Below are 24,666 nucleotides of genomic sequence, written 5' to 3' on the forward strand. Positions count from 1 at the left end.
AAGGGCCTTGGGGACAGGTTGGGGGCAGGTGTGGCAAGAGGGAAGGAAACAAACCTTTCTTGAGTTATTTTCCATGCACCATAATTTGTGATAGTTTTGCCAGGTTACCCAGTTGAACAGCTGGTAAGGCCACAGCTCACTGAATCTAGTGCATGAGAGATGTCATTGCAGTAATTAGACCTAATTATTGTGAGGAGTCTGTCCACAATCAAAATCAAACAAGAATTTCCAGAAGTATCCCTATTACTGGGGGATGGCTGGGGGAAAACATAACCAATAATTATAATGAGAACTAGAGAGGGGAGCGTGGGCAGTTAGCAGTACTTCAAACGGCTGCTCAAGATGTTTGGGAGGTATCCTTGGGAAATCCAGAGAAATGAGTCAAATCAGACTGGGGCAAAAGCAATGAAGGCAAGTGAGGAGCGGCAGCTTTGGGCCACTTCAAAGCAACGTGCCCCAGGCCAGCAGAGAGAGGCTCTGGGTCCTGACTAGGCCTCACCCTCTGGCCCTTCCAGTCCCAGCTCCTTTTTTCCCCTCCCTGCACTAGGGCCGGCCCCTCCCTCCGCCCTCGGCTCCGCCCACCAGTCTCCCTCTCCAGCGCATGGCTCCGCCCATCCTTCCCCGCCCGCAGCCGGCGGCCGGCGGCCGAGGGGCGGGGCGGGCCGGGAGGCGCCGCACTCGCCAGCGGGCGGGGGATCCGCTGCGGAGTTACGGGGAAGTTGGTCTGAGTTCCTGGAGTTTCCTTCTGTGGGTCCCCGGGCTCGGCCGGCCGGTGCCCCGGCTCTCTGCCCGCTCCGACCTTCGCCGCCCACCTGGTACCTCCTTCTGCCCCCGGCCGCCATGGAGCAGCCGCCGGCGCCCAAGAGGTAACGAACGCGGGGCGTGGGGAGAAGGAGGGGGGCGGGGGCGGCTAGGCCCGTGGGGGACCGAGACCCCCCTCCCCCGACTGCCGGGCCCTGAGCCGGGCGCGCCGGGGGTCGCGAGGCGGGTCCGAGTGCCGGGCCGCGCCTGTCCGTTGGGCGAGGGGGCCCGAGGGGAGGCCGAGCCTCGCTTCCCCCGCGGCCCGCCGGGCCTGGCGCGGGTGGAGAGTCGGTGGGCAGCGCTGGGCGCCCCGCGGCCGGACTCCTGGGGCGGGCGGAGTTTCCCCTCGTGGCAAGTTCACGAACTGGGAGACGTAAAACTAGGAAATTATTGGGCTGCTTACAACCATGCAGGCTTTCCTGTCAAATGTTTTCCATAATATTACCTTTTTTTTTTTTTGAGAAAGCGGGTTGTTTATTTACAGTTCAAGAAATTAAATATTAATAGCTACACAGCCTGTAAAACTTATTGTGGATATGCTGCACTGACAGGTGTTCCTCTCCCCTTCCTCCGCAAGTTCAAAAGTATTTATGGATGCAAGACAGTAGGAATCTTAAATTAGAACCCCTCCGCCATATAGTTTTTTTTTTTTTTTTTTTTTTGGTTTGGTTTTCTTTTAGCATGTAAAAATAGTGATGCTTTGGTATTTACTATTAGTTTATACTTATTCTTTGTTATATTGGAAGTGTACGAGTAAACAGTAGATACTTTTGAACTGGTATTTGAAATGATCGCGTGAAGCTGAATCAAGGCTGTCCATTGATATAAATTCATAATGTGCATTTTCCCCTTAAGAATGAATCAATCAACTGATGCTGGATAAAACATTTAACTTCAGTCTCTCATTTTTAATTTATAAAATAAGGGTACTAATCTCTCTCCCATAGTGCTGTTGTGAAGAGTAAAGAGTGTTTTGATACTTAGAGATCTTTAGATGAAAGGTGGTATATTCAAGAACATGTAATAATTAAAAAGGTAGGAACTTTGTGAGCTGTTGTGAATTGTGTGACTAGACATGTGAGCCTTGAGGTCTGGGAACCATCTGTTCAGGTGAAAAAGGGGGGTTGTGGAGGAGTTTCCAAAAGACACCTGCTGTCAGAGCCCTTGATAGATTCTTTTCTGGCATTTTAAAATATCCCAATTCTAATATTGATTTGGCACCCAGTTTTAATACTATAGAAGAAAACTGGAATCAAAGTTTCCCCCATCTTGTTTTGGAAGGACTGTAAGGGGCACCTCCAAGATAGTACCATAAGGCCAAGTTGAATAACTCTGAATTGAAGTAGAAATTCTCTGTATTGATTAGCTCTACTCTGAGTTATCAGAGTTTTACTATAGACGTAAGAGAACCCCTGCCTTGCAAGGACATTAAGAGAACCTGGAGGGGTTGGGGGAGGGATGGGTGGTATATATCACCGTTCCATGGTGACTTATACTTTCAAAGTGGTGGTTGCACATTTAAGAGAGTTATTTTTAGCTCTCTTCAGAGAGACATGTTCATCCAGGAAGGCATTTCTAAAGAGCAAAAGATATGTGACAATCCCATATATTTGAGTATCTCTTAAAATTGTTTTCATAGCATTTTCTTTTTCATAATATCATTTAATCCTTATAGCAACCCTGCTGAGTAGGTTGGATTACAGACATTAATCCTGTTTTTATAGATGAGGTCACTAGGGGGGTTTGTCACATGGATGGCTACGACAGAGATAACTGGCAGTGAATTTTTGTGTTGCCCCTCTTAATCATTACCCTCTAATAATGAAATATAGCTACCATTTTTTGACATCTTACTATTTGCCAGGAATTTTATATATACATTCTTTTACTTTATTGTCTCAAGAAATAGGAATCCTGGCTCTGCAATTTACTATGCAAGTTCTAAATTTAATTTCTTAATCTGTAAAATGTGTTTTGGAGTAAATGAGGTCAGATGTAAAGCACTTAGCACAGTGCTTCATGATATGTTCAATAATGTTAGTTGTTAGTTTATATTTTCCACATTAAATGAAGCTAGGAGAGATTAAATAACTTGGTCAGGTGGAGGAGGTGCCAGAACCCTGGGTCTGATTGGCTGCAAGGGCTGTGCACCCGCCGCTCATTGTGTACAGTGATGCCTCTTTTTGAAACTATGCTTGCTTTCTTAGCATTCCATGGTCACCTCTTTCTATAATCTTCTGGTCCCCTTTGTTCTGTTTCTAATCTGTGTAAGACGGCCACTTTGCTTTTCTGCTGTGAGTAGCTCTTCCTTAGGGCCCATACATTTTTACATGGTCACATATATGTTGCTGATGCTCAAGTCTGTATGACCAATAGCTGCTTCTCAGTTAGTATTTTTGTTTTTTTCTTCGTGTAGAGCCATTCTTTCATTATCCTATTTAGTTTATCATTAGATCCTATCAAGTTTTCCATCAAAAAGTCTGTGGATTCATTTCCCCCCCCCCTTTCGTTCCCAATACTACTATCTCGTTCCAGGATTTTAAGACCCTCACAGTTGATTTATAGCAGTGCCTTCCAATTGGGCATTATGGTCCAGTGATTACCAAAAAATTTTAACAGCAGAAACATTTTAACAGCAGAAGGGCTCTCTTTGGAGTAGGGGCAGGGCGCCAGAACCTAGTTCCCAGCGCCTTACCTCCTTCTATTCCCCTTTTGGTGTCCTACAGAACCTCCTAATGATCCATAGAACACTGCTTTAGTTCATCCTGCACATGGCTTCTGATTTTTTTGCTAAAACATCACTTCAGTCATGCTACTCCTGTTTTTTTGGATTGATTTTTTTTAGTTGACTTAGTACCCAAGGCCCCCATCACTTGATCTCAACCTTAACCCCCAGCCTTTTGTTACTTATCCAAGCTGAATCTGTCCTTCCAAAGTTTCCCTATTGTTCTTTATTTAGGTTATAGGCTGTGGGTACTCTCAGCTTTGCCTTTGTTCATGCTTTTCCTTTAGAAAATTTGTGTTATTTTTTTGCTAGTAATTTATGATTTATTCAAGGCCTGTTTCATGAAGTATCTTATTTGAGTACTTCCTAGCCTAAGATATTTCTTTTTATTCCTAATATGATATCCATTTGAGTATCCATCTTCAAATTGTTCTTTTTTTAATTACAAAATTTTAGACACCCAAAAGATAATGGGGACAAATTTAGTGAATACTTACATATCACTTACCCAGCTTAAAATATTCCCAATATAGTTGAAGCCCCCTAAGTATACCTCTTCTCAATTGCATTCCCTCCCCATCCCCCAAAGGGTTGTCACTGTTCTGAATTGGGTATGTGTCATTCCCATACATGTCTTTATACTTTTAGCCTGTTGTTCATATATATCTGACATAGCATTAGGCCTGGGTGTTAGGCCCAGCTTTGTCACTGACTTTGAAATTTGCTTCTTTGGGTATCATTTTTCTCCTCTGGGAGTTGGAGATTCAAGTGTGCAACCAGATCTGAGAATCTAGTGATTAGATGATCTGTAAGGTCCCTCTTATCCTCGCATTATTGATTTGGTGTCCTCAACAAGGCTCGTGTTAAACATAGGCAGTAGATGTGGTCAGCTATGTCACTAACTTGAGGATCAGAATGGCTTTTAGATTCCCCAGATTTCCTTAATTGTTTGTCACAGAGGTCTTCAGAAATCCTTATTAAAATGAAGTCCTTCTGGGAAGGGAAATCCATTAAATGGTTATTAATTGTTAGCATTTTGGTAGGTTGAGTTTATCAGATTTCTTTGTAGGGGAACTACTAGATGACAGCAAAATGACCACAGAATAGGTAAGTTTTGATAGGTAGAAAGGGAAGTGACCAAACATGGGGTCTTCTCCAAGTAGAACATTCATAGAAGGGGAGGCGGTTCTCTGTGATAGACAGGTGGGCAGCATGAGAGCTCTGGCTGCTGGAGGGAGGGTCGTTATATACAGTACTAGTCAACGCGAGGATAGAAAATCATTGTTCGAGAGATATATTTTACCAGATAGGCTTTGTTCCCGTTAGGTTATAGGATTAATTGTTATTTAAAATTTATTAATAGAGGTTTACTTAGAGGACAAGTTGGTTTGGAACAGTGAAAACGCTGGAAGGATAATAAGAGCGTAAGCTACTGAAGCATATTTACTCTCAAGATGAGGAGAGTTCTTTTTAAATTTTATTTATTTATTTTTTAAACTTTTAATTTTATATTGGAGTACAGTCAATTAACAATGTTGTGATAGTTTCAGGTGCACAGCAAAGCGACTCAGCCATACATATACGTGTATCCATTCTCCCACAAACTCCCCTCCCATCCAGGCTGCCACATAACATTGAGCAGAGTTCTCTATGCCCTACAGTAGGTCCTTGTTGGTTATCCATTTTAAATATAGCAGTGTGTACATGTCGATCCCATACTCCCTGATTATCCCTTCCTCCCATCCTTCCCTCCCTGGTAACCATAAGTTCGTTCTCTAAGTCTGTGAGTCTGTTTCTGTTTTGTAAATAAGTTCATTTGTATCATTTCTTTTTAGATTCCGCATATAAGGGGTATCATGTGATATTTCTCTTTCTGTCTGACTTACTTCACTCAGTATGACAATCTCTAGGTCCATCCATGTTGCTGCAAATGGCATTATTGCATTCTTTTTAATGGTCGAGTAATATTCCATTGTATATATGTACCACATCTTCTTTATATATTCCTCTGTTGATGGACATTTAGGTTGCTTCTATGTCTTGACTATTGTAAACAGTGCTGCAATGAACTTTGGGGTGCATGTATCCTTTTGGACCATGTTTTTCTCCAGATATATTCCCAGGAGTGGGATTGCAGGGCCATATGGTAGCGATGTTTTTAGCTTTTTGGTTTTTTAAAATAAATTATTTAATTAATTATTTTTGGCTGCATTGGGTCTTCGTTGCTGCACGCAGGCTTTCTCTAGTTGGGGCGAGTGGGGGCTGCTTTTTGTTGCGGTGAGTGTGCTTCTCATTGCAGTGGCTTCTCTTGTTGTGGAGCACGGGCCCTAGAGGGCGCGGGCTCAGTAGTTGTGGCTTGCGGGCTCTAGAGTGCAGGTTCAGTAGTTGTGACGCACGGGCTTAGTTGCTCCGTGGCATGTGGGATCTTCCCGGACCAGGGCTTGAACCCACGTCCCCTGCATTGGCAGGCGGATTCTTAACCACAGTGCCACCGCGGAAGCCCTGTTTTTAGTTTCTGAAGGAACTCCCATACTGTTCTCCATAGTGGCTGTACCAATTTACATTCCCACCAACAGTGTAGGAGGGTTCCTTTGAGAGGTCTATGATTTAAGCTATAGTTGGATTCTGTGGCAATTTTTTTTTTAATAGTGTAAACAGGTGGTTAGTTTGGAGAACGTGAAGTTAAGATTGAAGTCAACATGTTAGGATTACAAAATGCATTCACACAAATGAAGAGTGAAGGTAAGAAACCAATCATTTTATAAGGGAAAGTGTTGCTATGAATGAATGGATTATCAGTCAAAAGATAGATTATGGAATGAAAAATCCAAGGTAAAGTGACAAAGATATAGAAGGGTAAAGTAGAAGGTATTCGTATGTTCCTCAGAATGAAGAGCCCACATCAGCCTGTAGCATCAGTGGCTCTGACCTTAGGCTGGAAATTAGGAACAGAGGTAAAAACACAACAGGAACTCTCAGGAATTGAGTTGGGTGGGACAAAGCCACAAACCAGATAAGTAGATAATAGGGTGTCAGGAAAATCATGAAGATATTGCAGTGAGAAAATAGTGGGCTTCATTTTATGTCTGTATGCCTAATTCAGTGTCCTTGGAATGTTAGAAGGTAAAATTCTTGTGTGTTTATTATCGGAGAGATTCACTAAGTGGAGAACTCCAGTTGACTTTGAGAAGATGAATTCTTAGAACTCTTAAACAAAAGCATTGGCCTCAGGGGGTTGGCCCTGGGGGAAGCTTCCAACTTCAGTGGCAGGAAAATGGAAGAGGTGTTCTAATTAATCCCATGAGAAGAATCCAGCAAACTGGAGCATCTCTTTGCATTAACGACTTGGTCCCTAAAGCATATCTGTCCTCCCTTTGGCTTTTCTTGGTTAATTTGGGGTGGCACCAACTCCATTAGAATTGATTTAGGCCCTGTAGATGGGAACAATCAACTGGCTCTTCCTTCCTAGAGAGCGGGAGTATGACAGCATCTGGAGCAGTTCCTGGTGAGCAGACTTCAGTTGTACGTTAAGACAGGAGATAAACTCAGTCTTTAGTCAACTCTAGGCAATGATTAACTTATCCATTGTTCTTTAAGGGGCTGAGATATAGCATGTATTGGTACAGAAGAATTTGTTAGAAACATAAAGAAAAAGGTAAATGTGTGTTAAACACAGCTAGGTTGAAGTTTGTTTTTCTGAAGTAATCCCAGAAAATTCCAGCGGTCATTCCAGAGATGTGTATTAGTAAAGCTTTAAAAATAATGGGTTTAAATTGAGCACTTCTTGTTTGGTTATAAGGGAGGAAAAGTGCTTAGAATTTAGTTTTTCTAGTTTCAAGGAAGCCTCTGTAGAACTAGGGGTACTGTCACTTCAGGCCATCATATATTATGGCTTTCATTGTCTCTCTTTTTTTTTTTAAATATTGATGATGAGACCCAAAAACAGAAGTTTCATGGAATGAACTACGTGTGATGTTCTCTGGTACTTTTCTATGTTCTGTTCTGTTCTAGTTCATTGAAAAATTGCTGGTCATGACCCACCAAGTTATTTTCATGACCTACTAATCAGCTGCGACCTGCAGTTTGAAAAACATTGTTGGTGTATGTAGTTGTGACAGTGAGGAAACGGATTTCATTTCCATTTCCTCACCATTCCTGATGATGGCATTGCCAAAGGACTCCGGAGTGGTATAATTGTAACAAGTTATACATACAATAGAGATATTCTTTTAAGATTCTAAAAGGGGAAGAGGGGAAGGGGAGAGAGGAAACCATTATTTAAAAACTACTGTATTTTGAGCACTTTATATATATCCCAATTAAGGTATGGGAAAATGGAAAATGATTATCCATGGTGTCTGACAGAGTTTATAAAGGGAAATATAATACATGAAGGTTTCTTTGAGGCAAAGGCTCTTTTGCTTTCTGGTGTAGAATGACCCTGTGCACTGGAAATATCCCACTGTAGTTACAGTGACCTCAACTTCTGACTCCCTACCAGCTCCACCCTCTCTATCTACCAGAGGTCTTTAGATTTTTTTCTTCTAAAGTGAAAATTGATACTATCTGATAAGAAATTTTCTTTTTTATTTGTCCCAAGCCGCTTTTTTGTTGTGATTTTATTTGAGTTGGCTCATATGTTAGGGTTACTCTAAGTTCAAGAAGTTTTTTAGCTCATATTGTAGAACAAAGATTCTATATTTGAAATGTCTTATTTCAATTGTTTTTTCTACATAGAGTCTCAAGTTGAATAAATGAAAGTAACAAATATGTAAACAGACATGTATAAAAATTAAAAATAAGTCCATTGCTTGCATGCCATGAAATTAAGGTGCAGATTACCTTGAACTTCTTAATAGTACATCAAAGGATATATCTTTAAAAATGACTTTGTAGCAAAATGAGAATTAACAGGAAGCTCTTAGCATTAATGATAATTAATATAGGTGTACATGTGGTAGTACTATATGTGGGTTCTGAATTAGTCTATAGATTTCATATAGTACCAGACATCTTAGTAAAGAGGTAAAATAGAGTAAATTTTTCAGATATGTTGATATAAATATTAGTATCTTGATACACTTACAAAATTGGGGAAATCGTTGAGCATATGTGATTCTAAGGATGAGTAGTTTCTGTCATGTATTCAAAATATAGAATGTCATTCTCTATCTAGATCATATTTTCTTTTTTTTTTTGCCTTAGCAATTGCTTTCTATATCCCTACTTTAAAAAAAAATTGAAGTATAGTTAATTTACAATATTATGTTATTTTCGAGTGTACAGCAAAGTGATTCAGTTATACATGCACACACACATATTCTTTTTCATATTCTTTTCCATTATAGGTTATTACAAGATATTGAGTATAGTTCTCTGTGCAGTACAGTAGGTCCTTGCTGTTTACCTATTTTATATACAGTAGTGTGTATATATTAATCCCAAACTCCTAATTTATGCCCCACCTAACCCCCACTATCCCCTTTGGTAACCTTAAGTTTGTTTTCTATGTGTGAGTCCACTTCTGTTTTGTAAATAAGTTCATTTGTATCATTTCTTTAGATTCCACATATAAGTGATATCATATGATATTTGTCTTCACCTGACTTACTTCACTTAATACAATAATTTCTAGATCCATCCATGTTGCTAAAAATGGCACTATTTCATTCTTTTTATGGCTGAGTAATATTCCATTGTGTGTATATATACTACATCTTCTTTGTCCATTCATCTGTCGATGGACTTTTAGGTTGCAGATCATTTTTTCATTTTTAGAATTTTTGGTTTTCTGAAATCATGGGACCTAGAGTTCTATAATTGGAAAGGAATGCAAATTAAAATTATTTTTGAAATTTAGGTGAACTTTTTACATATTTGAAGCAAGCATAAATTAAAGAGAATAGGCAGTTAATTTCCTTGACTCTTTCTCTCTGGAGCCGCATTATTTTTTCTGTTTGCTGGGTTACCCCATTCTCCTGTTTCTTTCTAAAAACTGACTTTTTTTACTCATTGATTATTGCTCATGGCAGCAATTGACTGTCATCCTTGAGTTCATTAATTTGCTCATTTATTCATATATTCAGTAATTGTTAACTACCTTTCAAATGTCAGATGTTGGGTACATTGTTGAATGAAACAGATGAAATCTTTGCCCTCATAGAACATACACTCTAGTTGGAGTTTGAGCTACGAAGGAAAAAAGTAGTATGTATTGATAGAGAAAAATGGTGGAACCTGCTTCCTAAGAAGGTACTTAAGCTGTGAACATGAGGTTGAGAAGTATTCCGTGTGAGTAGCCGGAAAGAGTATTCCAGACAGAGGGAAAAGCTGTGAGAAGGCCTGGAGGTGGGAAAGAGTTTAGTGTGTGGGAGGAGTTGAAATAAGGCCACCGTGGCTGGGTTGTAGAATGGGAGAAAGTGGTTGGAGATGAGGTCAGAGAGATGGGCAGGGATTCAATGATTCAGGCCATGGAAAGGAATTTGGATTTAAGTCAGTATAGTGGGCTGTCATTAAAGAGCTTTAAGTGGAATTTTAAGCAGTTTATGCTTTTAAAAGGTCATTCTTGTTGCTTTGGGTAGAATAAATTGTAGAGGGTTAGGAATAAAAGCAGGGAAACAAGTGAGGAGGCTGCTGCACTTGGTTAGAGGTGGTGAAGTCAGTGGAGACGGAGAGAAGTGGACAGGTTTCAGTTATGTTTTGGAGTTAGAAATGAGAGACTTACTGATAAATTAGATTTGGGGAATGAGGAAGAAGGAATCAATTCTGGCTCCTAGGTTTTGGGTTTGAGCAGCTTGCGGGATGGGGAAAGGCTGGGAGAGGAACAGGTTAGGTATCTATAATCTCTTTCTTAGAATTCCAGATTCCCAGGAATGTGAATCTGTTCCGCCCAAAATGTGATATTAGGTGGTTCCCTTAGAAGTGGAAGTGGGTAGGGAGGAAATGATGGGCACTGACTTCCTTTTTCAACCTCTTGTTTTCACCTCATTAGACTAGGGAATGGGAAACAGATGAAGCCTTTGTTAGGTGTTGAATTGTTTGGGTGACCTGTTATTTAAGAAAAATCTTTTTATTGCAAAATAAAACATCAGTAAAAAACAAATGTGTGGTTTGATGAATTACTGTAAGTCAGACACCTTTATAATCACCAGGTTAAGAAATAGAATTTTGCCACCCTCTCAGGAAGCCCCTTCTGAGTGCTCCATCCCAATCATAGCCACCTCTTTCCATATGTAACCATTATCCTGACTTCTATAGTAATAACTTAAATGCACATTGCTAGACACTGTAGGTTAGTCTTGCCAATTAAAGAATAGTATTTATATGAGTTGTCGTTTTTAATCTTTAGGTTGGTCCTCCATCTTTTTTCTTTTCCTTTTCCTGTTGAAGACCCAGGCTGTTTGAATTGTAGTTTCCCACAGCCTGGATTTTGCTGATTGCTTGCTCAAAGCGCAGTTCAGCATGTTCCTTTGTCTTCCATGTTTCCTGCAAATGGGCAGCTGGATCCAGAGACTGGATCAGGCTCAAGTCAGTCCCTTAGGCATTATTATAGGTGGTGTTTGGCAAGACTATATGAGTCAATGTCTGGTTGCCTCTCTTTTTTGTGATGTTAGCAGCTGTTGATGGTTAATGCTTATTTCTGTTAATTTGTTGGGTGTTGCAAAATGGTGAAATTCTAAATACACCATTTTGTTTTCATTTATTAGTTGGAATGGTTTTATAAAGAGTCACTTTTCTCATCCTCTGTTTGGTTACCCAGTGGTATAGTTTGTAAAGGAAAGACGGGATAAACGCTTGATTCTTTCCCTTTATTTACCCGTTTTTAAGATAATGAATCAGTTCCCTGTTTTCCTCCAAAGGGGACCAATTATTATTATTTTTTTCTCTTTTTTAAAATACCATTAAAATACCATTATGAGCTGATGGATGTAAACGTATTTGATTGGTTTAATCCAGTTAATGCAGTTACTTTTGCTGAGGCTCAAAGTGTCCCATCTTTGATCAGTGGGAATCCCTTCAGGAGACAACATGACCTGAGCGGTCTTTGACAGCTTCTTTACTCCCTGCTGTGATAAGAAATTAGGGCTCATCTTGACCATCTTCTGTCCCAGATCTGGAATCAGCCTTTTCCAGTAAGTCCTACTTTTAGTGAGAGATGGTATTTCAAGACCTCAACCTGGGCACTAATATGATGTTACTTTAAAATAGCGTTTTATTTACAGATAGGAAAACTGACTCATTCTTTCAAACTGTGGGCTAGTCTATCAAAAAATGTGATGGCACTGGCAGTTTTGCACTTCTTTCCCTGGATAATATCTCTATCATACATTTATGCTTCTAAGTTTGAGTCAGAAATTGGACATGTATAGACAAATTCTGTGGTAGAGACTATTTAGAGTGGACTTTTAGTTTTGTGTTCTCCCTATCTTATACTGGTTACCATTTGACCCACTGTTATCCTAATAACCAGCCTCACTTCTTTCTCACCTCTAAATGTTTCAGGTGACCTAGTTTCTTCTTTTCTTAAATGAAAAAGAGAAAATAAAAGAATCCAAGACAGATAACACTACTAGTGATCTGATCAGATTTCAGGCCTTACTTTTAAGGTAGACCTTTTAGCTTGCCTTATCTTGCATACGTAAAAGTGTATCTGTACAAACAAACAAAATTCAAGGGCATCTTGAGGCTGCTTTATCAATCCAGCCCTGACTGATGAATTGAAAATGAAGCACATCCAAGATATTAAATGCCATATGTTACTCCCTTTTAGTTTTGATATTAGCCCCTCTTGTTAAGTTTTATTGTGCTTTTGAATAAGTAAAAGGAGATATTTGTCTCAGTGACATAGTTGGTAAATTACACTTGCCACTGTGTCGTATAACTTTAGAAAGAATTAGTTTTGGTATAATTATTGTATTAAAAGACATTAGGTTGCACTTATAAGTTGATATGTGAATTAGTCTGTCAATGCAGTCAAATAGCAGCCAGTAAACATTTTCCAATGATAATATCTATTCAAACATTTTTAATAATTAGTGAAATCTGGATCATAGAGCGAGATTGGAGAGAAACGATTGCTCTGAATAAAATTTATAGTTTATTTAATTCCTAAGAATTATAAAAAACAAAGATGAAATTAAGCAATGGAATTTCATAAAAATTCCAGTGGAAATTAAAAATATATGTACTAATTAACTCTTGAGAAGAAAGTATTTTGATAATTTTCTTTTCCTGGTACATTGAGTTTTCCTTCAATGCACTTGAGTCTCATTGTATACTTCCCAGGTCTTTTTTTCTTTTTTTTTCTAATAGAAGAGAATTCAAGTACCCGGCCAAGATAAGAAAATGGGATCACCCCACTCCTTTATATACAGACTTTCAGCACTTGATTAGTCAGCTTTAATTAATATTCATAAAACAGTCATGTGATGTGAAACAGTCTCCCAAAATAGTGATATGGTGATAACTTTAAAGATATTCAGCGTCATTGGGAAGTGTGGTGTACCACATAATGGATTTTCCAAATAAATGAAGTCAACCACTTCAAGCATTATACTCTTAAAATATTTTAAAAGCACCTTTAAAACAACCACCTTTGATGGAAATTCATTTCAGAGGGAGGACACTTGACCCAGTCTTCTGAGACTGATCATTTGCTTTCTTGATTACTTAATATTAATTTAAAATGAATTTTAGTTTATAAAAAGCCATTAAAAAGTTAATGGAACTGTTCATAGTTTTAGTTTATAGAAATAGTCAAGTGTGCTATTTTGGTGTATTAGAAGCTTTGTTGCTGTATATAGCTGGGTTTTTTTTCCCCCTAAATCTAGTCTTGTGTTTTACTGTCACCTGTCGTTTCTCATTGCTATGCTCCTCTCTAAACTGCTGCTTATCTTAGAAATAATGATCTGACCTAACAGTAGCTCTCCCTGTCCCAAAGTAAAGTACATGCTCTTTGTATCAATTTTTGCTCACCAGAGACCTTTTTCTCTTCTGGGTTCATAGTACATCTTGAAATCATCTTTTGACTAAGAACATTATTGTGCAGTGAAGGAGAGAAAAATTATTTAAACTTTGCTAAATTTCTAAAATTTAATATGAAAATAACCAATTTTTTGCATGAAAAAAGAACAGGATTTTACCCTAAAAATCCCACAAAATTCCCAAGTTAAAACAAATTTCTGTCATTTTGGAGCATTACTTAGATTTTGAGGACTCATGGTATTACCAAACTGAACTGGTATTTCAGAGGTGTATTTGTATTCCTGTACAAATACAGTAACATTATATTTGTAGTAGTTTATTTTTAATTTCTGTGGGTGAAGTATTTAAGCTATTTATCTTTCATATAATGATTGAATTTTTTTCTATTAGACACGGCTGGAATTTTAAAATTTTATTTTTATTTCTTAAAAAAAACCCAAACAGGTGAAAATAATCCCAGTTTACAAAAAGCAAAAATTATTTTCACAAAGCACCAAAATCATGAACTATTTCACAGTCTTTTCCCCTTAATTTATTTACAAAGAACCTCAGAAAAATACTGAGAAGTGGCTTCCCATGTGCTATTGCTGGGTACGTAATCAAACTGCGCTGAAAAATCAAGCAAAATAGCGTCCATCTCTGAAAACAGCTGAAAGCAGCCACTGTCTCCACAGGCTGCCCCACACTTCTATTCATGAAAGCCTGTAAAAATTATGCAGAAGTCAGAGTACAGGACTCATTGAATGATACAGATGTTAATATTGTTAGAGTTTAAACTTTCCTTGAAGTTACACTTTTATTAATGTGGTTATACCTTTAATTAATGTATTAATGTTTGGGGTTTTTGCAATTAATTCTAGTATTGTTCTAGGGATAGAGTGAGGAGTTGAGAGTGTATAGAGACTAAATCCTCATATTTTATTTTCAAAATTTGAGATGTAGGGAAATAAATGAGGAAGAAGACATATGAGTAAATCCAGTTTTTAAGTGTAGGTAGTCTCTTTAGCACAAATCATAGTGGATTTTTTTATACAGTAGGTTCATGAGTAGACCTTGCAAGTTTCATGTAGACGTCTCCTCTTTTATTTTTAATCAGTTAGTTAAAGATTCTATTCCCTTTTTAAGTTCTCAAATCTAGGTATGGTTGTTGAGTATTTAAAAATCTTTATAATGAACTGGATTAAAAGTTATGAGACAGGTCTGTCTCTTTCTTATACAATTATTTTTAACTTTTATTTTAGTAGGATGTGAATAATTTGGAGCTTTTTCAGAGGTGCTGTTTTACACTGTCTATATTTTCTGGATTTGTGTTTTTTGAAAAATGAGTTATTAAGAAAGTAAATGCATTGACATGTCTTTAGGGCTGGGGAGTATATCTCAGTGTAGTTAACTTCATATAGATTTGTTACAAGAAATTAAAAGGAATCATGTCATTTTCCAGTTGAGGCTAAGTGAAAAAATTCTTGGGAAAAAAGTATGAAAGACTCCAAGGGTGAAGGAAGGAGGAAAATCTCAACTTTTTCTTTAAAGCTCTTTGCCAGGAAATTATAATTTTAGAGTACTTTTGGGCAGAGAGCCAAACCTGAGAGGAAATGGTTTGATAGAGTTGAAAAACAAGACTTTCATTTAATTATAAAAAGTCTTCTGTCCATTGTAGAGCATCTGTTTTCTGAGTTGGATTTCAGCTCATTCTAGTGCCACTAATTAACTAAACCCTCATAAATTTTCATAGTTTTGTAAAGTAAATATACTATGAGATCATCAAATTATATCTATCATACTATTAAAAAAGTGATAATTACTAGGGAAACAAGAGCCAGAACTTTAGAGTCAGGTAGACCATGGTTCTAACCTTAGCTTTGCCATTTCCTGCAATGCAATGGTAGGTAAGTTACTTAACTTTTCTAAGTCTCGGTATACTCACTTATAAAATGGAGGTGATAATAGTACTTTCTCTTTGGGTTTTGTGAGGATTAAATGAAATCTGTAAAAATTTAGGAGAAGTCAGAGTATGGAACTCACTGAATGATACAAATGTTAATGTTGTCAAGAATTTGAACTTTCCTTAAGTTATACTTTTATTAATGTAGTTATACTTTTAATCACTGTATTAATTGTTTGGGATTATTGAAATTAAGTGTAGTGTTTATCTGGGGATGGGAGTGAGGAGTTATAAGTGTATAGAGACTAAATCCTCATATTTTATCTTCAAAATTTAAGGTGTAGGGAAACAGATGATTGTAAATAAGTGATTGGTAAAGCATTTATCTCCGAAGAGTCTCCAGAGTGTTTCAAAAATGTGTCTGGCATTGTTGACATCTTTTGAAGAAACACGCAACTTTCTGGGGGATAAAGGACAGTTTGCACTTGGATACATATATTCTAGTTGAGTTAAAAAAAATCAGTTTTATTACTGCAGAGCTAAACATCTACTAAATATTTACAAAATGTTTGGCCTTTAAAAAGCAAAAGGGAGCAGAAAAAGAATGACCCCTGAATTTCATTAGTTGGAGGTAAAGTATACTTTCTGTGGTTGAAGTAGAAAAGATATTTGATTTTGTGGATTTAAGATTGGATTCCTCATTGTGTAATTTAGAAAATGTTCCATTATTTCAAGCTAACTTTGAGACGTTTAAATTTTACATTTGGCTGTGCTGTGAGGCTTGCAGGATCTTAGTTGCCTGACCAGGGATTGAACCGGGGCAGTGAAAGCGCCGAGTCCTTACCACTGGACTGCCAGGGAGTTCCCATCTTTGAGACTTGTTGACATTGTTTAATAGTGGAATGTTGAAGGACTAAAGAATGAAAACCTTTCATGTATTTTAAAGATGTGTGACTTTTCTAACAGTATTCAAGATGAAATTGCTGGGTTTGAAGACTAGAACTTAATTTTAAAGGAGATATTGTGTGTAACATCAAGCATAGTGCTTAGCACATAGCACTGATAACAATATAACTGTTAATAACAGTTATGACATTAAATAGCTACTATCAGTAGTAATAAGGCTACCAATAATGTCATCACTAAAATATAGAGAAATTTGCCAGAAGAGAAAAAGACATTGAAAATTACAGAGCTGAAATGAGGTAGAAGGTGCTCTAAGAAGGTGGAATCTCTGTTCTCTCAGAGCTAGACGTTTTGTCTCTTTTGCTGGATTTGCTCTCTGGCCAGGTCCTCTTCTTCATGATTAGTTTCCTAAGAGATCTAGAGAGCATTCTAATTATTCTTGACTAGGGAGCCAGATCTAGCAGTGTAGAAAGCCTTCCTTTGTGTTTCTTTTTAAACATCTTTGGCCAAAACAACCCAAATAAAAATGGGCAAATACTTGAATAGATATTTCTCCAAAGAAGATATAAAAATGGATAATAAGCACATGAGAAGATGCTGAACATCACTAATCATTAAGGAAATGCAAATCAGAACCACAATGAGATACCACTTCATATTCTTTAGGATGGCTATTATAGAAAAACAAACAAACCAGGAAATAATAGGATGTGTCTAGGATGTGTAGCAATTGGAACCCTTGTACATCGCTTGTGGGAATGTAAAGTAGTTTAGTCACTGTGGAAAACAGTATGGCATTTCCTCAAAAAAATTAAACACACAATTACCATATGGTTCAGCAATTCCACTTCTAGGTAGATACCTGAAAGAATTGAAAGCAAGGACTCGGGGACTTCCCTGGTGGCGCAGTGGTTAAGAATCCACCTGCCAATGCAGGGGACGTGGGTTTGAGCCCTGATCCAGGAGGATCCCACATGCCGCGGAACAGCCGAGCCTGTGCGCCACAACTACTGAGCCTGTGCTCTGGGGCCCGCGAGCCAAACTGCTGAGCCCACGTGCTACAACTGCTGAAGCCTGTGTGCCTAGAGCCCATGCTCCGCAATGAGAGAAGCCACCACAGTGAGAGGCCCGGGTGCTGCAGCAAGGAGTGGCCCCCCGCTCGCTGCAACTGGAGAGAGCCTGTGCGCTGCAAGGAAGACCCAACGCGGCCAAAAAAAAAAAAAAAAAAAAAAAAGGTTAAAAAAAAAAAAGAAAAGGTGGAAGCAACCCAGATGTCCTCTAATGGATGAATGGATAATTGTGATACATGGTACAACATGGATGAATCTTGAAAACGTTCTAAGTGAAAGAAGCCAGACATAAAGGGACACATACGTATTCTATGATTCCACTTAATTGAAGTACTTAGAAGGGTCAAATTCGTAGAGACAGAAAGTAGAATGGTTGTTGCCAGGGACTGGGGGAAGGGGGAAATGGGAAGTGTTAAGAGTGTAGTTTGGGATGATGAAAAGTTCTGGAGATGGGTTGCCGTACTTAATGCCACTTAATTGTAGACTTGAAGATAGTTAAAATAGTAAATTTTATGTACATTTTATAATAATTTAAAAAAAAACCTTTAGCCAATCATAAGGAGCTTCCTCCTGTTATTTAGGTCCTTTAAGACCACAAGGAAGAGAGGTATACAGATTGTCTTCAGTAATAGAATTTTATTATGAGGATACTCAGGAAGTGTGCGTGGGGTAACATGGGAAGGTGCCTAGTCAGCTGCTCATCCCCTCTAAGCTTCAGCGTCTCTAAATATGGGATGTGGAATAGGCTCCATTAATAAGGGGAATGGCGGCCTAAAGTCACTTGGAATAATGACTTGAGCTTCAGTGACCTTTGTCGTCTTTATTCAGTTAGCATTTATGCTTAATGAAATCTAAGGTTAACTGGGTCATTTTGTAACCATGAAATGTGGAACATCCCCATTGGCCATTTCAGCCCTTGTGTGGTTGCTTTTGGCCCCTGGATCAACTTCTAGTCCTGTGTAGTTTTTATTGCTGGGATGGTAAAGCTGATTTAATTTGAAGCAGCACCTGATGAGCCATAACAACTTATACAGGAATATAGGTTTTCCCCTTTAGCACTGTGTGACAGGTGTTTCGAAGTTCTGTTAGCTCCAGTGGTTAGCAAAAATTTTTTGTTCATTTGTTTATTCATTTAGTTATTGAACAAAAGTTTATTAAACAGTAGTATATGAGGTTCTGTGTTAGGTACTTACTGGAATTACGAGGGTGAATAAGACATGATCTCTAGTTTCATTTTTTTTTCTTTTTATAAATTCATTTATTATATTTTATTTTTGGCTCTGTTGGGTTTCACTGCTGCACGTGGGCTTTCTCCAGTTGCGGCGATCGGGGGGCCACTCTTCCTTTTGGTGCGTGGGCTTCTTAACTGCAGGGGCCTCTCCCGCTGCAGAGCACGGGCTCTAGGTGTGCGGGCTTCAGTAGTTGCAGCACGTGGGCTCAGTAGTTGTGGCTCACGGGCTTCAGAGTGCAGGCTCAGTAGCCGTGGCGCACGGGCTCAGCTGCTCCACGGCATGTGGGATCCTCCCGGACCAGGGCTCGAACCCGTGTCCCCTGCATTGGCAGGCGGACTTGCAGCCACTGCGCCACCAGGGAAGCCCCTAGTTTCATTTTTGATTGTATCTTTAAGGAAGTGGTTAACTGACAGGCAGAGAAAAGGGGAAAGATTATGTAAGAGAGTATGGACATATAGAAGTATGACCTATACATCTTGCATCATGTATAAATCACTATACAACAGCTGCTTTTTATACTGCAGTGATTGTGTGATTATTTTTGTTATTTGAAAATTCAGAACCTTTAAAAAATAGTCCACTGTAGATAGAGTTAGGTAATGGAAATGAGGTGAGTGAGATGTTCTTAAGCTCACAGTTTAGTGGCTGTAATAGTACATTTCAGGGGATTTCCCTGGTGATCCAGTGGTTAGGATTTCACACTTTCATTGCCGAGGGCCCAGGTTCAATCCCTGGTTGGGGAACTAAGATCCTGCATGCCACGCGGCACGGCCAAAAAAAAAAAGTACCTTTCAGAGTAGGGATAACTGATTTGAAGATGAGAAATTCCTGGGAACACTTACAAAAGAAATGTCCACCTTAAAAAATATGACTGATGTATGATACTTGATGTAGTAATTATCCAGTATCCTTTGGTATTTGCTAGCTTTGAAAGAGTGAGAAGCTCCATACGGTATATTGGACAGACATTGGTTTGATTCTGTTCTGTCATTCATTACCCAAGCGACTGGGGAAGTCACTTAAGCCTTAGTTTTCTTATCTAAAAACTGAGAGTGTTTTAGTAACTACCAAAAAGGTTGTTACAGAGATTAAATGAGAAAGTGCTTGTTAAATGCTCTGCACAAGACCATAAAAAGCCCTGATAAATGTTAACGACCTTTATTACTGTGTGTTATTTAGCCCTTATGTATCTGTCTTTCCTACTAGATTAGGAGCTCTTGGTTGTTAAGGGCTGAATCTTAATTTTCTTTGCATTACCCAAGCAGGAAGCTTATCTGCAAATTGTCAGTGCATGTTAGATGAATATAAATGGATGACTTTTAAATCTGGTTTTATCATTTTTTTTTGTATCCGTGTTGAAGATTTGTTTTAGAAACATTAGCTTTCTTAAAGATAGTATTTCCTACTGCTCATGCTGCTCAATATCAAAAAAACCCAACAACCCAATCAAAAAATGTGCAGAAGATGTAAATAGACATTACTCCAAAGAAGATGTACAGATGGCCAAAAAGCGCATGAAAAGATGCTCAACATCACTAATTATCAGAGAAATGCAAATCAAAACTACAATAAGGTTATCACCTCACAGGTCAGAATGGTCATCATCAAAAAATCTACAAACAGTAGATGCTGGAGAGGGTCTGGAGAAAAGGGAACCTTCCTATACTATTGGTGGGAATGTAAATTGATACAGCCACTATGGAGAACAGTATGGAGGTTTCTTAAAAAAACTAAAAATAGGACTTCCTTGGTGGCACAGTGGTTAAGAATCTGCCTGCCAATGCAGGGGACTACTGAGCCTGAACCCTAGAGCCCGCATGCTGCAGCTACTGAAACCCAGGCACTCTAGAGTTCGTGCTCCACAACAAGAGAAGCCACAGCAATGAGAAGCCTGCGCACTGCAACGAAGAGTAGCCCCCCGCCTCGCTGCAACTAGAGAAAGCCCTCACATGGCAACGAAGACCCAACGCAACCAAAAGTAAATTAAAAAAAAAAAAAAAGACACAAAGGAGATGTGACAACTAAAAAAAAAAACAACTAAAAATAGAACTACCATATGACCCAGCAATCCTACTCCTGGCCATATACCCATAGAAAACTATAATTCAAAAAGGTACATGTGCCCCAGTGTTCACTGCAGCTCTATTTACAATAGCCAAGACATGGAAGCAACCTAAATGTCCATCGACAGAGGAGTGGATAAAGAAGAGGTGGCACATACATACATTGGAATATTACTCAGGCATAAAAAGGAACGAAATTATGCCATTTGCAGCAACATGGATGGACCTAGAGATTTTCATACTAAGTGAAGTAAGTCAGACAGAGAAAGACAAATATATCACTTATATGTGGAATCTAAACAAATGGTACAAATGAACTTATTTACAAAACAGAAATAGAGTTACAGATGTAGAAAACAAACTTATGGTTACCAGGGTGTAAGGGGGGGAGGGATAAATTGGGAGACTGGGATTGACATATACACAGTACTATATAGAAAATATATAACTAATAAGGACCTACTGTATAGCACAGGTAACTCTACTCAGTACTGTGTAATGACCTATATGGGAAAAGAATCTAAAAAAGAGTGGATATATGTATATGTATAACTGATTCACTTTACTGTACACCTGAAGCTAACACAACATTGTAAATCAACTATACTCCAATAAAAATTTTTAAAAAAAGATAGTATTCCCTAGGTAGTTGCAGGATTCACTCATAAGAATAAGATGGTTAACAGGTAGTGTTTTTACTACTTCTGATTGCCTTGGTCAGTTTATTAATTCAACCTATGGAAGCAACCTTTCTTTTTGGGTATAAAATGATTTTTATGGAAGGCATTTCATGAAATAATTATTGAATCATGAAGAAAAATTTTAATTTTGTTATGAGATACAATTTTAAAAGTTACCCCCAATTACAGAAAAAAAAGAATGTTTATTTTACAAACCTTATGAAACAAGTGTAGAGGAGAGCCACCCCCAAAATCAAACCTTATTGCCTGGAATCTTAATATATTTACATGTAACAAATATTTGAGTTTCTGTTGTATTCCAGGCACAGTTTTTGGTGCTGGGGGATATAGCAGTGAACAAAACAAAGTCTGCCAGTAATTTGGTGCCAGTATGTGTGTGTGCATGCACATATGCAGATACACCCCTGCTTAAAAGAAAAAATGAAAATGGTTTAGTTCTCTGCACATTATTTTGTAACCTACCCTTTTTTACTTTTAGCAATATATTAACTTGTTTTAAATCAGTGAGTTTTCTACAACATGACTTTTAGTAGCCAATTGATATCTGCTTGAATGGATGTTCCATAATTAATTAATAATCTATGTTTAGACATTTATTTACTTCTAGATTTAGTTATAAATAATTTACAAGGAATACATGCTTTTTTTTTTTGTTTCCAGTCATTTCTAAGAACAATTGAATTTGATTTAATTCCTATCATTTACTCTTTAAAAAAACTTTTTATTATGGAAAATTTCAAGCATAGTTTTGTAAAGAAGAGAAAATACATCTCTGTGTACCCATTACACAGTTTCAATAATTACTAACTTCTGGCCAATCTTGCATAATTTATATTCCATACACACACCCCATTCTTTATTATTTTTAAGTAAACTCAGATATCATATTGTGGAATTCTTAAAAAAATTATTTTATTGAAGTGTAGTTGATTTATAATATTTTGTTAGTTTCAGGTATATAGCAGAGTGACTCAGTTATATATATCTGTGTATATATATATTTGATAATATGTATACTTCAGATTATTTTCCAAGGTATTGAATATAGTTCCCTGTGCTATACAATAAATCATGTTGCTTATCTATTTTATGTGTAGTAGTATTTATCTGTTAATCCCATACTCCCAATTTATCTACCCCCGCCCCCCACCTTTCCTGTTTTGTAACCATAAGTTTGTTTTCTATGTCTGTGAGTCTGTTTCTGTTTTGTATATAGATTCATTTATTATTTTTTGATTCCACATATAACTGATATCATATATTATTTGTCTTTTTCTGACTTACTTAACTAAGTATAATATTCTCTAGGTCCATCCATGTTGCTGCAGATGGCAGTGCTTCATTCTTTTTTTATGGCTGGGTAATATTCCTGTGTGTGTGTGTACACCACATTTTCTTAAGCCAGTTGTCTGTTGATGGGCACTTGGGTTGTTTTCATGTCTTAGCTAAGGTAAATAGTGGGTGGCATTCTTAACTATTTCAGTATGCATCTCTAAAAGATACAAATATTAAACAAGGTATCACCATAATATCATTATCTGAGGTATAATTCTAAATGTAAATTATTCTTGAAATGGTAAATATTATGGAGAATTTGGAGATAACTAAGACTAGTCTATGTTGAAGGGTTTTTTCCCTCCTGAGATCTTGGAAAAAATATTAACAGAAATTCTTACTTTGAACAGGAAACACAAAAGTGAGATAAACAAGCTTATGGATGGGGGTTAGGTTAAAGTGGGCATTTAAATGTTGAAGTATTAGAGAATTTGATTGTAGCTTAAAAAAGAATTCTAGTGCTGAAAAACAATGTGGGAGAAGACTGCTTTTTTTCACTGTATTAGCAATGACATAATAGATTATGTTCTTTCCTACTTTATGAGATAGAAAGTCAAATGACAGAAAAACCAGATTGTATTAGCCATTTATTTGAAAAAGATAATTCTAGGGTATGTCTGCTAAAGTATGTAATAAACTATATCTTGATAGTTCCACGAGAGAGATATCTTGGGGGTGACTTGTTCTCCACAAAATTCCCTGGTACCTGAGAGAGTACATGTTCTCAAGGGACTCAGTCTAGAATAACTTTTTTTGGACCTGTGATTAAAAACATATATTTATGGTGAAATTCTGAGGTGTTAAAAACCCCAGTATGTCAAATACAGATGAAATTATGCTCATTATACTGTGTTTGCCAAGGCAGGAAAATAGGAAAATGTATTTGTATGTGTGTGTGTGTGTATTTTAAATTGGCTTTTAATTATGCGTTTTTTTTTTTTTTAAAGCTGTAAGGGCTTTAAAAGCAGGCAGTATAACAATTAAAATTAAACCATAGCTGAAATGATCAATTTTCATTTAAAACACCAGAAAGGGAAAGAGGAAATAGAGACAAAACAACGAATAGTTTACTAAAATAAATCATGTGTGTTCACTTGACAAACACCCCTGAGACCATCTTTTTGCATAAGTTAAATTAGTAACATTTCAGTTGTTCCACATGTTGAGAAAATAAGACATGTGGACTAATAGAAAATTCTCTAAGTTTTTACTGGATTCACTTGGGGGACCTATGACTTGTTTGTTTAAAGTGAGCCAGATTGCGAGCCTACTTTAAGACGTTTATAACTCCCAAAGAACTAAGCAGTGGTTAGATTACCTTTTGGCTTAGTATTAAACAGATTTGTTAATATAATGCTGTCTCCATCACTATATCATGTGCGTGACTCATCTTGAGCTACTTTGTGCTTCCTTAGCCATGAAGGACGTGGAAATTTTGAAAATTTAAGAAACTGACTTCTTTTTCTGGTAGGGATATATTTTGGTTCATAGTATCTTTCTACTTTGCTCTTTTCCCCCTGCTCATTAGCCCCTTACTATTTTTATTCTTTTCTTACCTGGTCCATGTCTTCAGCCATTCTTTTGCCAATATCTTTAACTTCCTTGTCTCATTGTTCTTCTATGGCATCTGCCTGGCAAAATGGCAAATTCTACTTTCTGCCTTCTCCTTGCCTATCTTAAGACTTCTGAGCAGTGCCGAAGGAAATAAGAAACCTCAAAGATTGCCATTGGTCTCTAACCTCAACAAGAGAAAGATTGCCGTGGTCTCTAACCTCAACCAGGCCTCCAGTGCTATCTAGTAATCCTGTTAAACTTCATGAGACTTATGATTTTGTTTTGTTTTTGTTCTCCACTCTGGCTATTTCAGATATAGTTATACATCTTCAAGTATCTGATTTTAACTTCCTCACTTACAGCAGATGAACATCCCTCCTACTTCATAAAGCGAATAGAAGCCAATATATGAG

The 24,666-nt window shown here is 37.7% G+C and overlaps 2 protein-coding genes across 3 annotated transcripts in view; one reads left to right on the top strand and one right to left on the bottom strand.

Annotated features, from left to right (window-relative positions):
- LOC309615137 (uncharacterized protein) overlaps positions 1-24,666 on the bottom strand; it is a 343,686-nt gene that overhangs the window by 109,883 nt on the left and 209,137 nt on the right. The window lies entirely within an intron of this gene.
- The window catches only part of STK3 (serine/threonine kinase 3), a 315,343-nt gene continuing 291,224 nt past the window's right edge, over positions 548-24,666 (top strand). For both annotated transcript variants that reach the window (XM_082364364.1, XM_082364365.1), the window contains exon 1: positions 548-866. In XM_082364364.1, the coding sequence (XP_082220490.1) occupies positions 841-866 (26 nt within the window). In that variant the 5' untranslated portion in view covers positions 548-840. The remainder of the gene's footprint in view (positions 867-24,666) is intronic.

Source organism: Balaenoptera borealis, assembly GCF_965194805.1.
Source record: "Balaenoptera borealis genome assembly, chromosome: 17".
Taxonomy (NCBI): domain Eukaryota; kingdom Metazoa; phylum Chordata; class Mammalia; order Artiodactyla; family Balaenopteridae; genus Balaenoptera; species Balaenoptera borealis.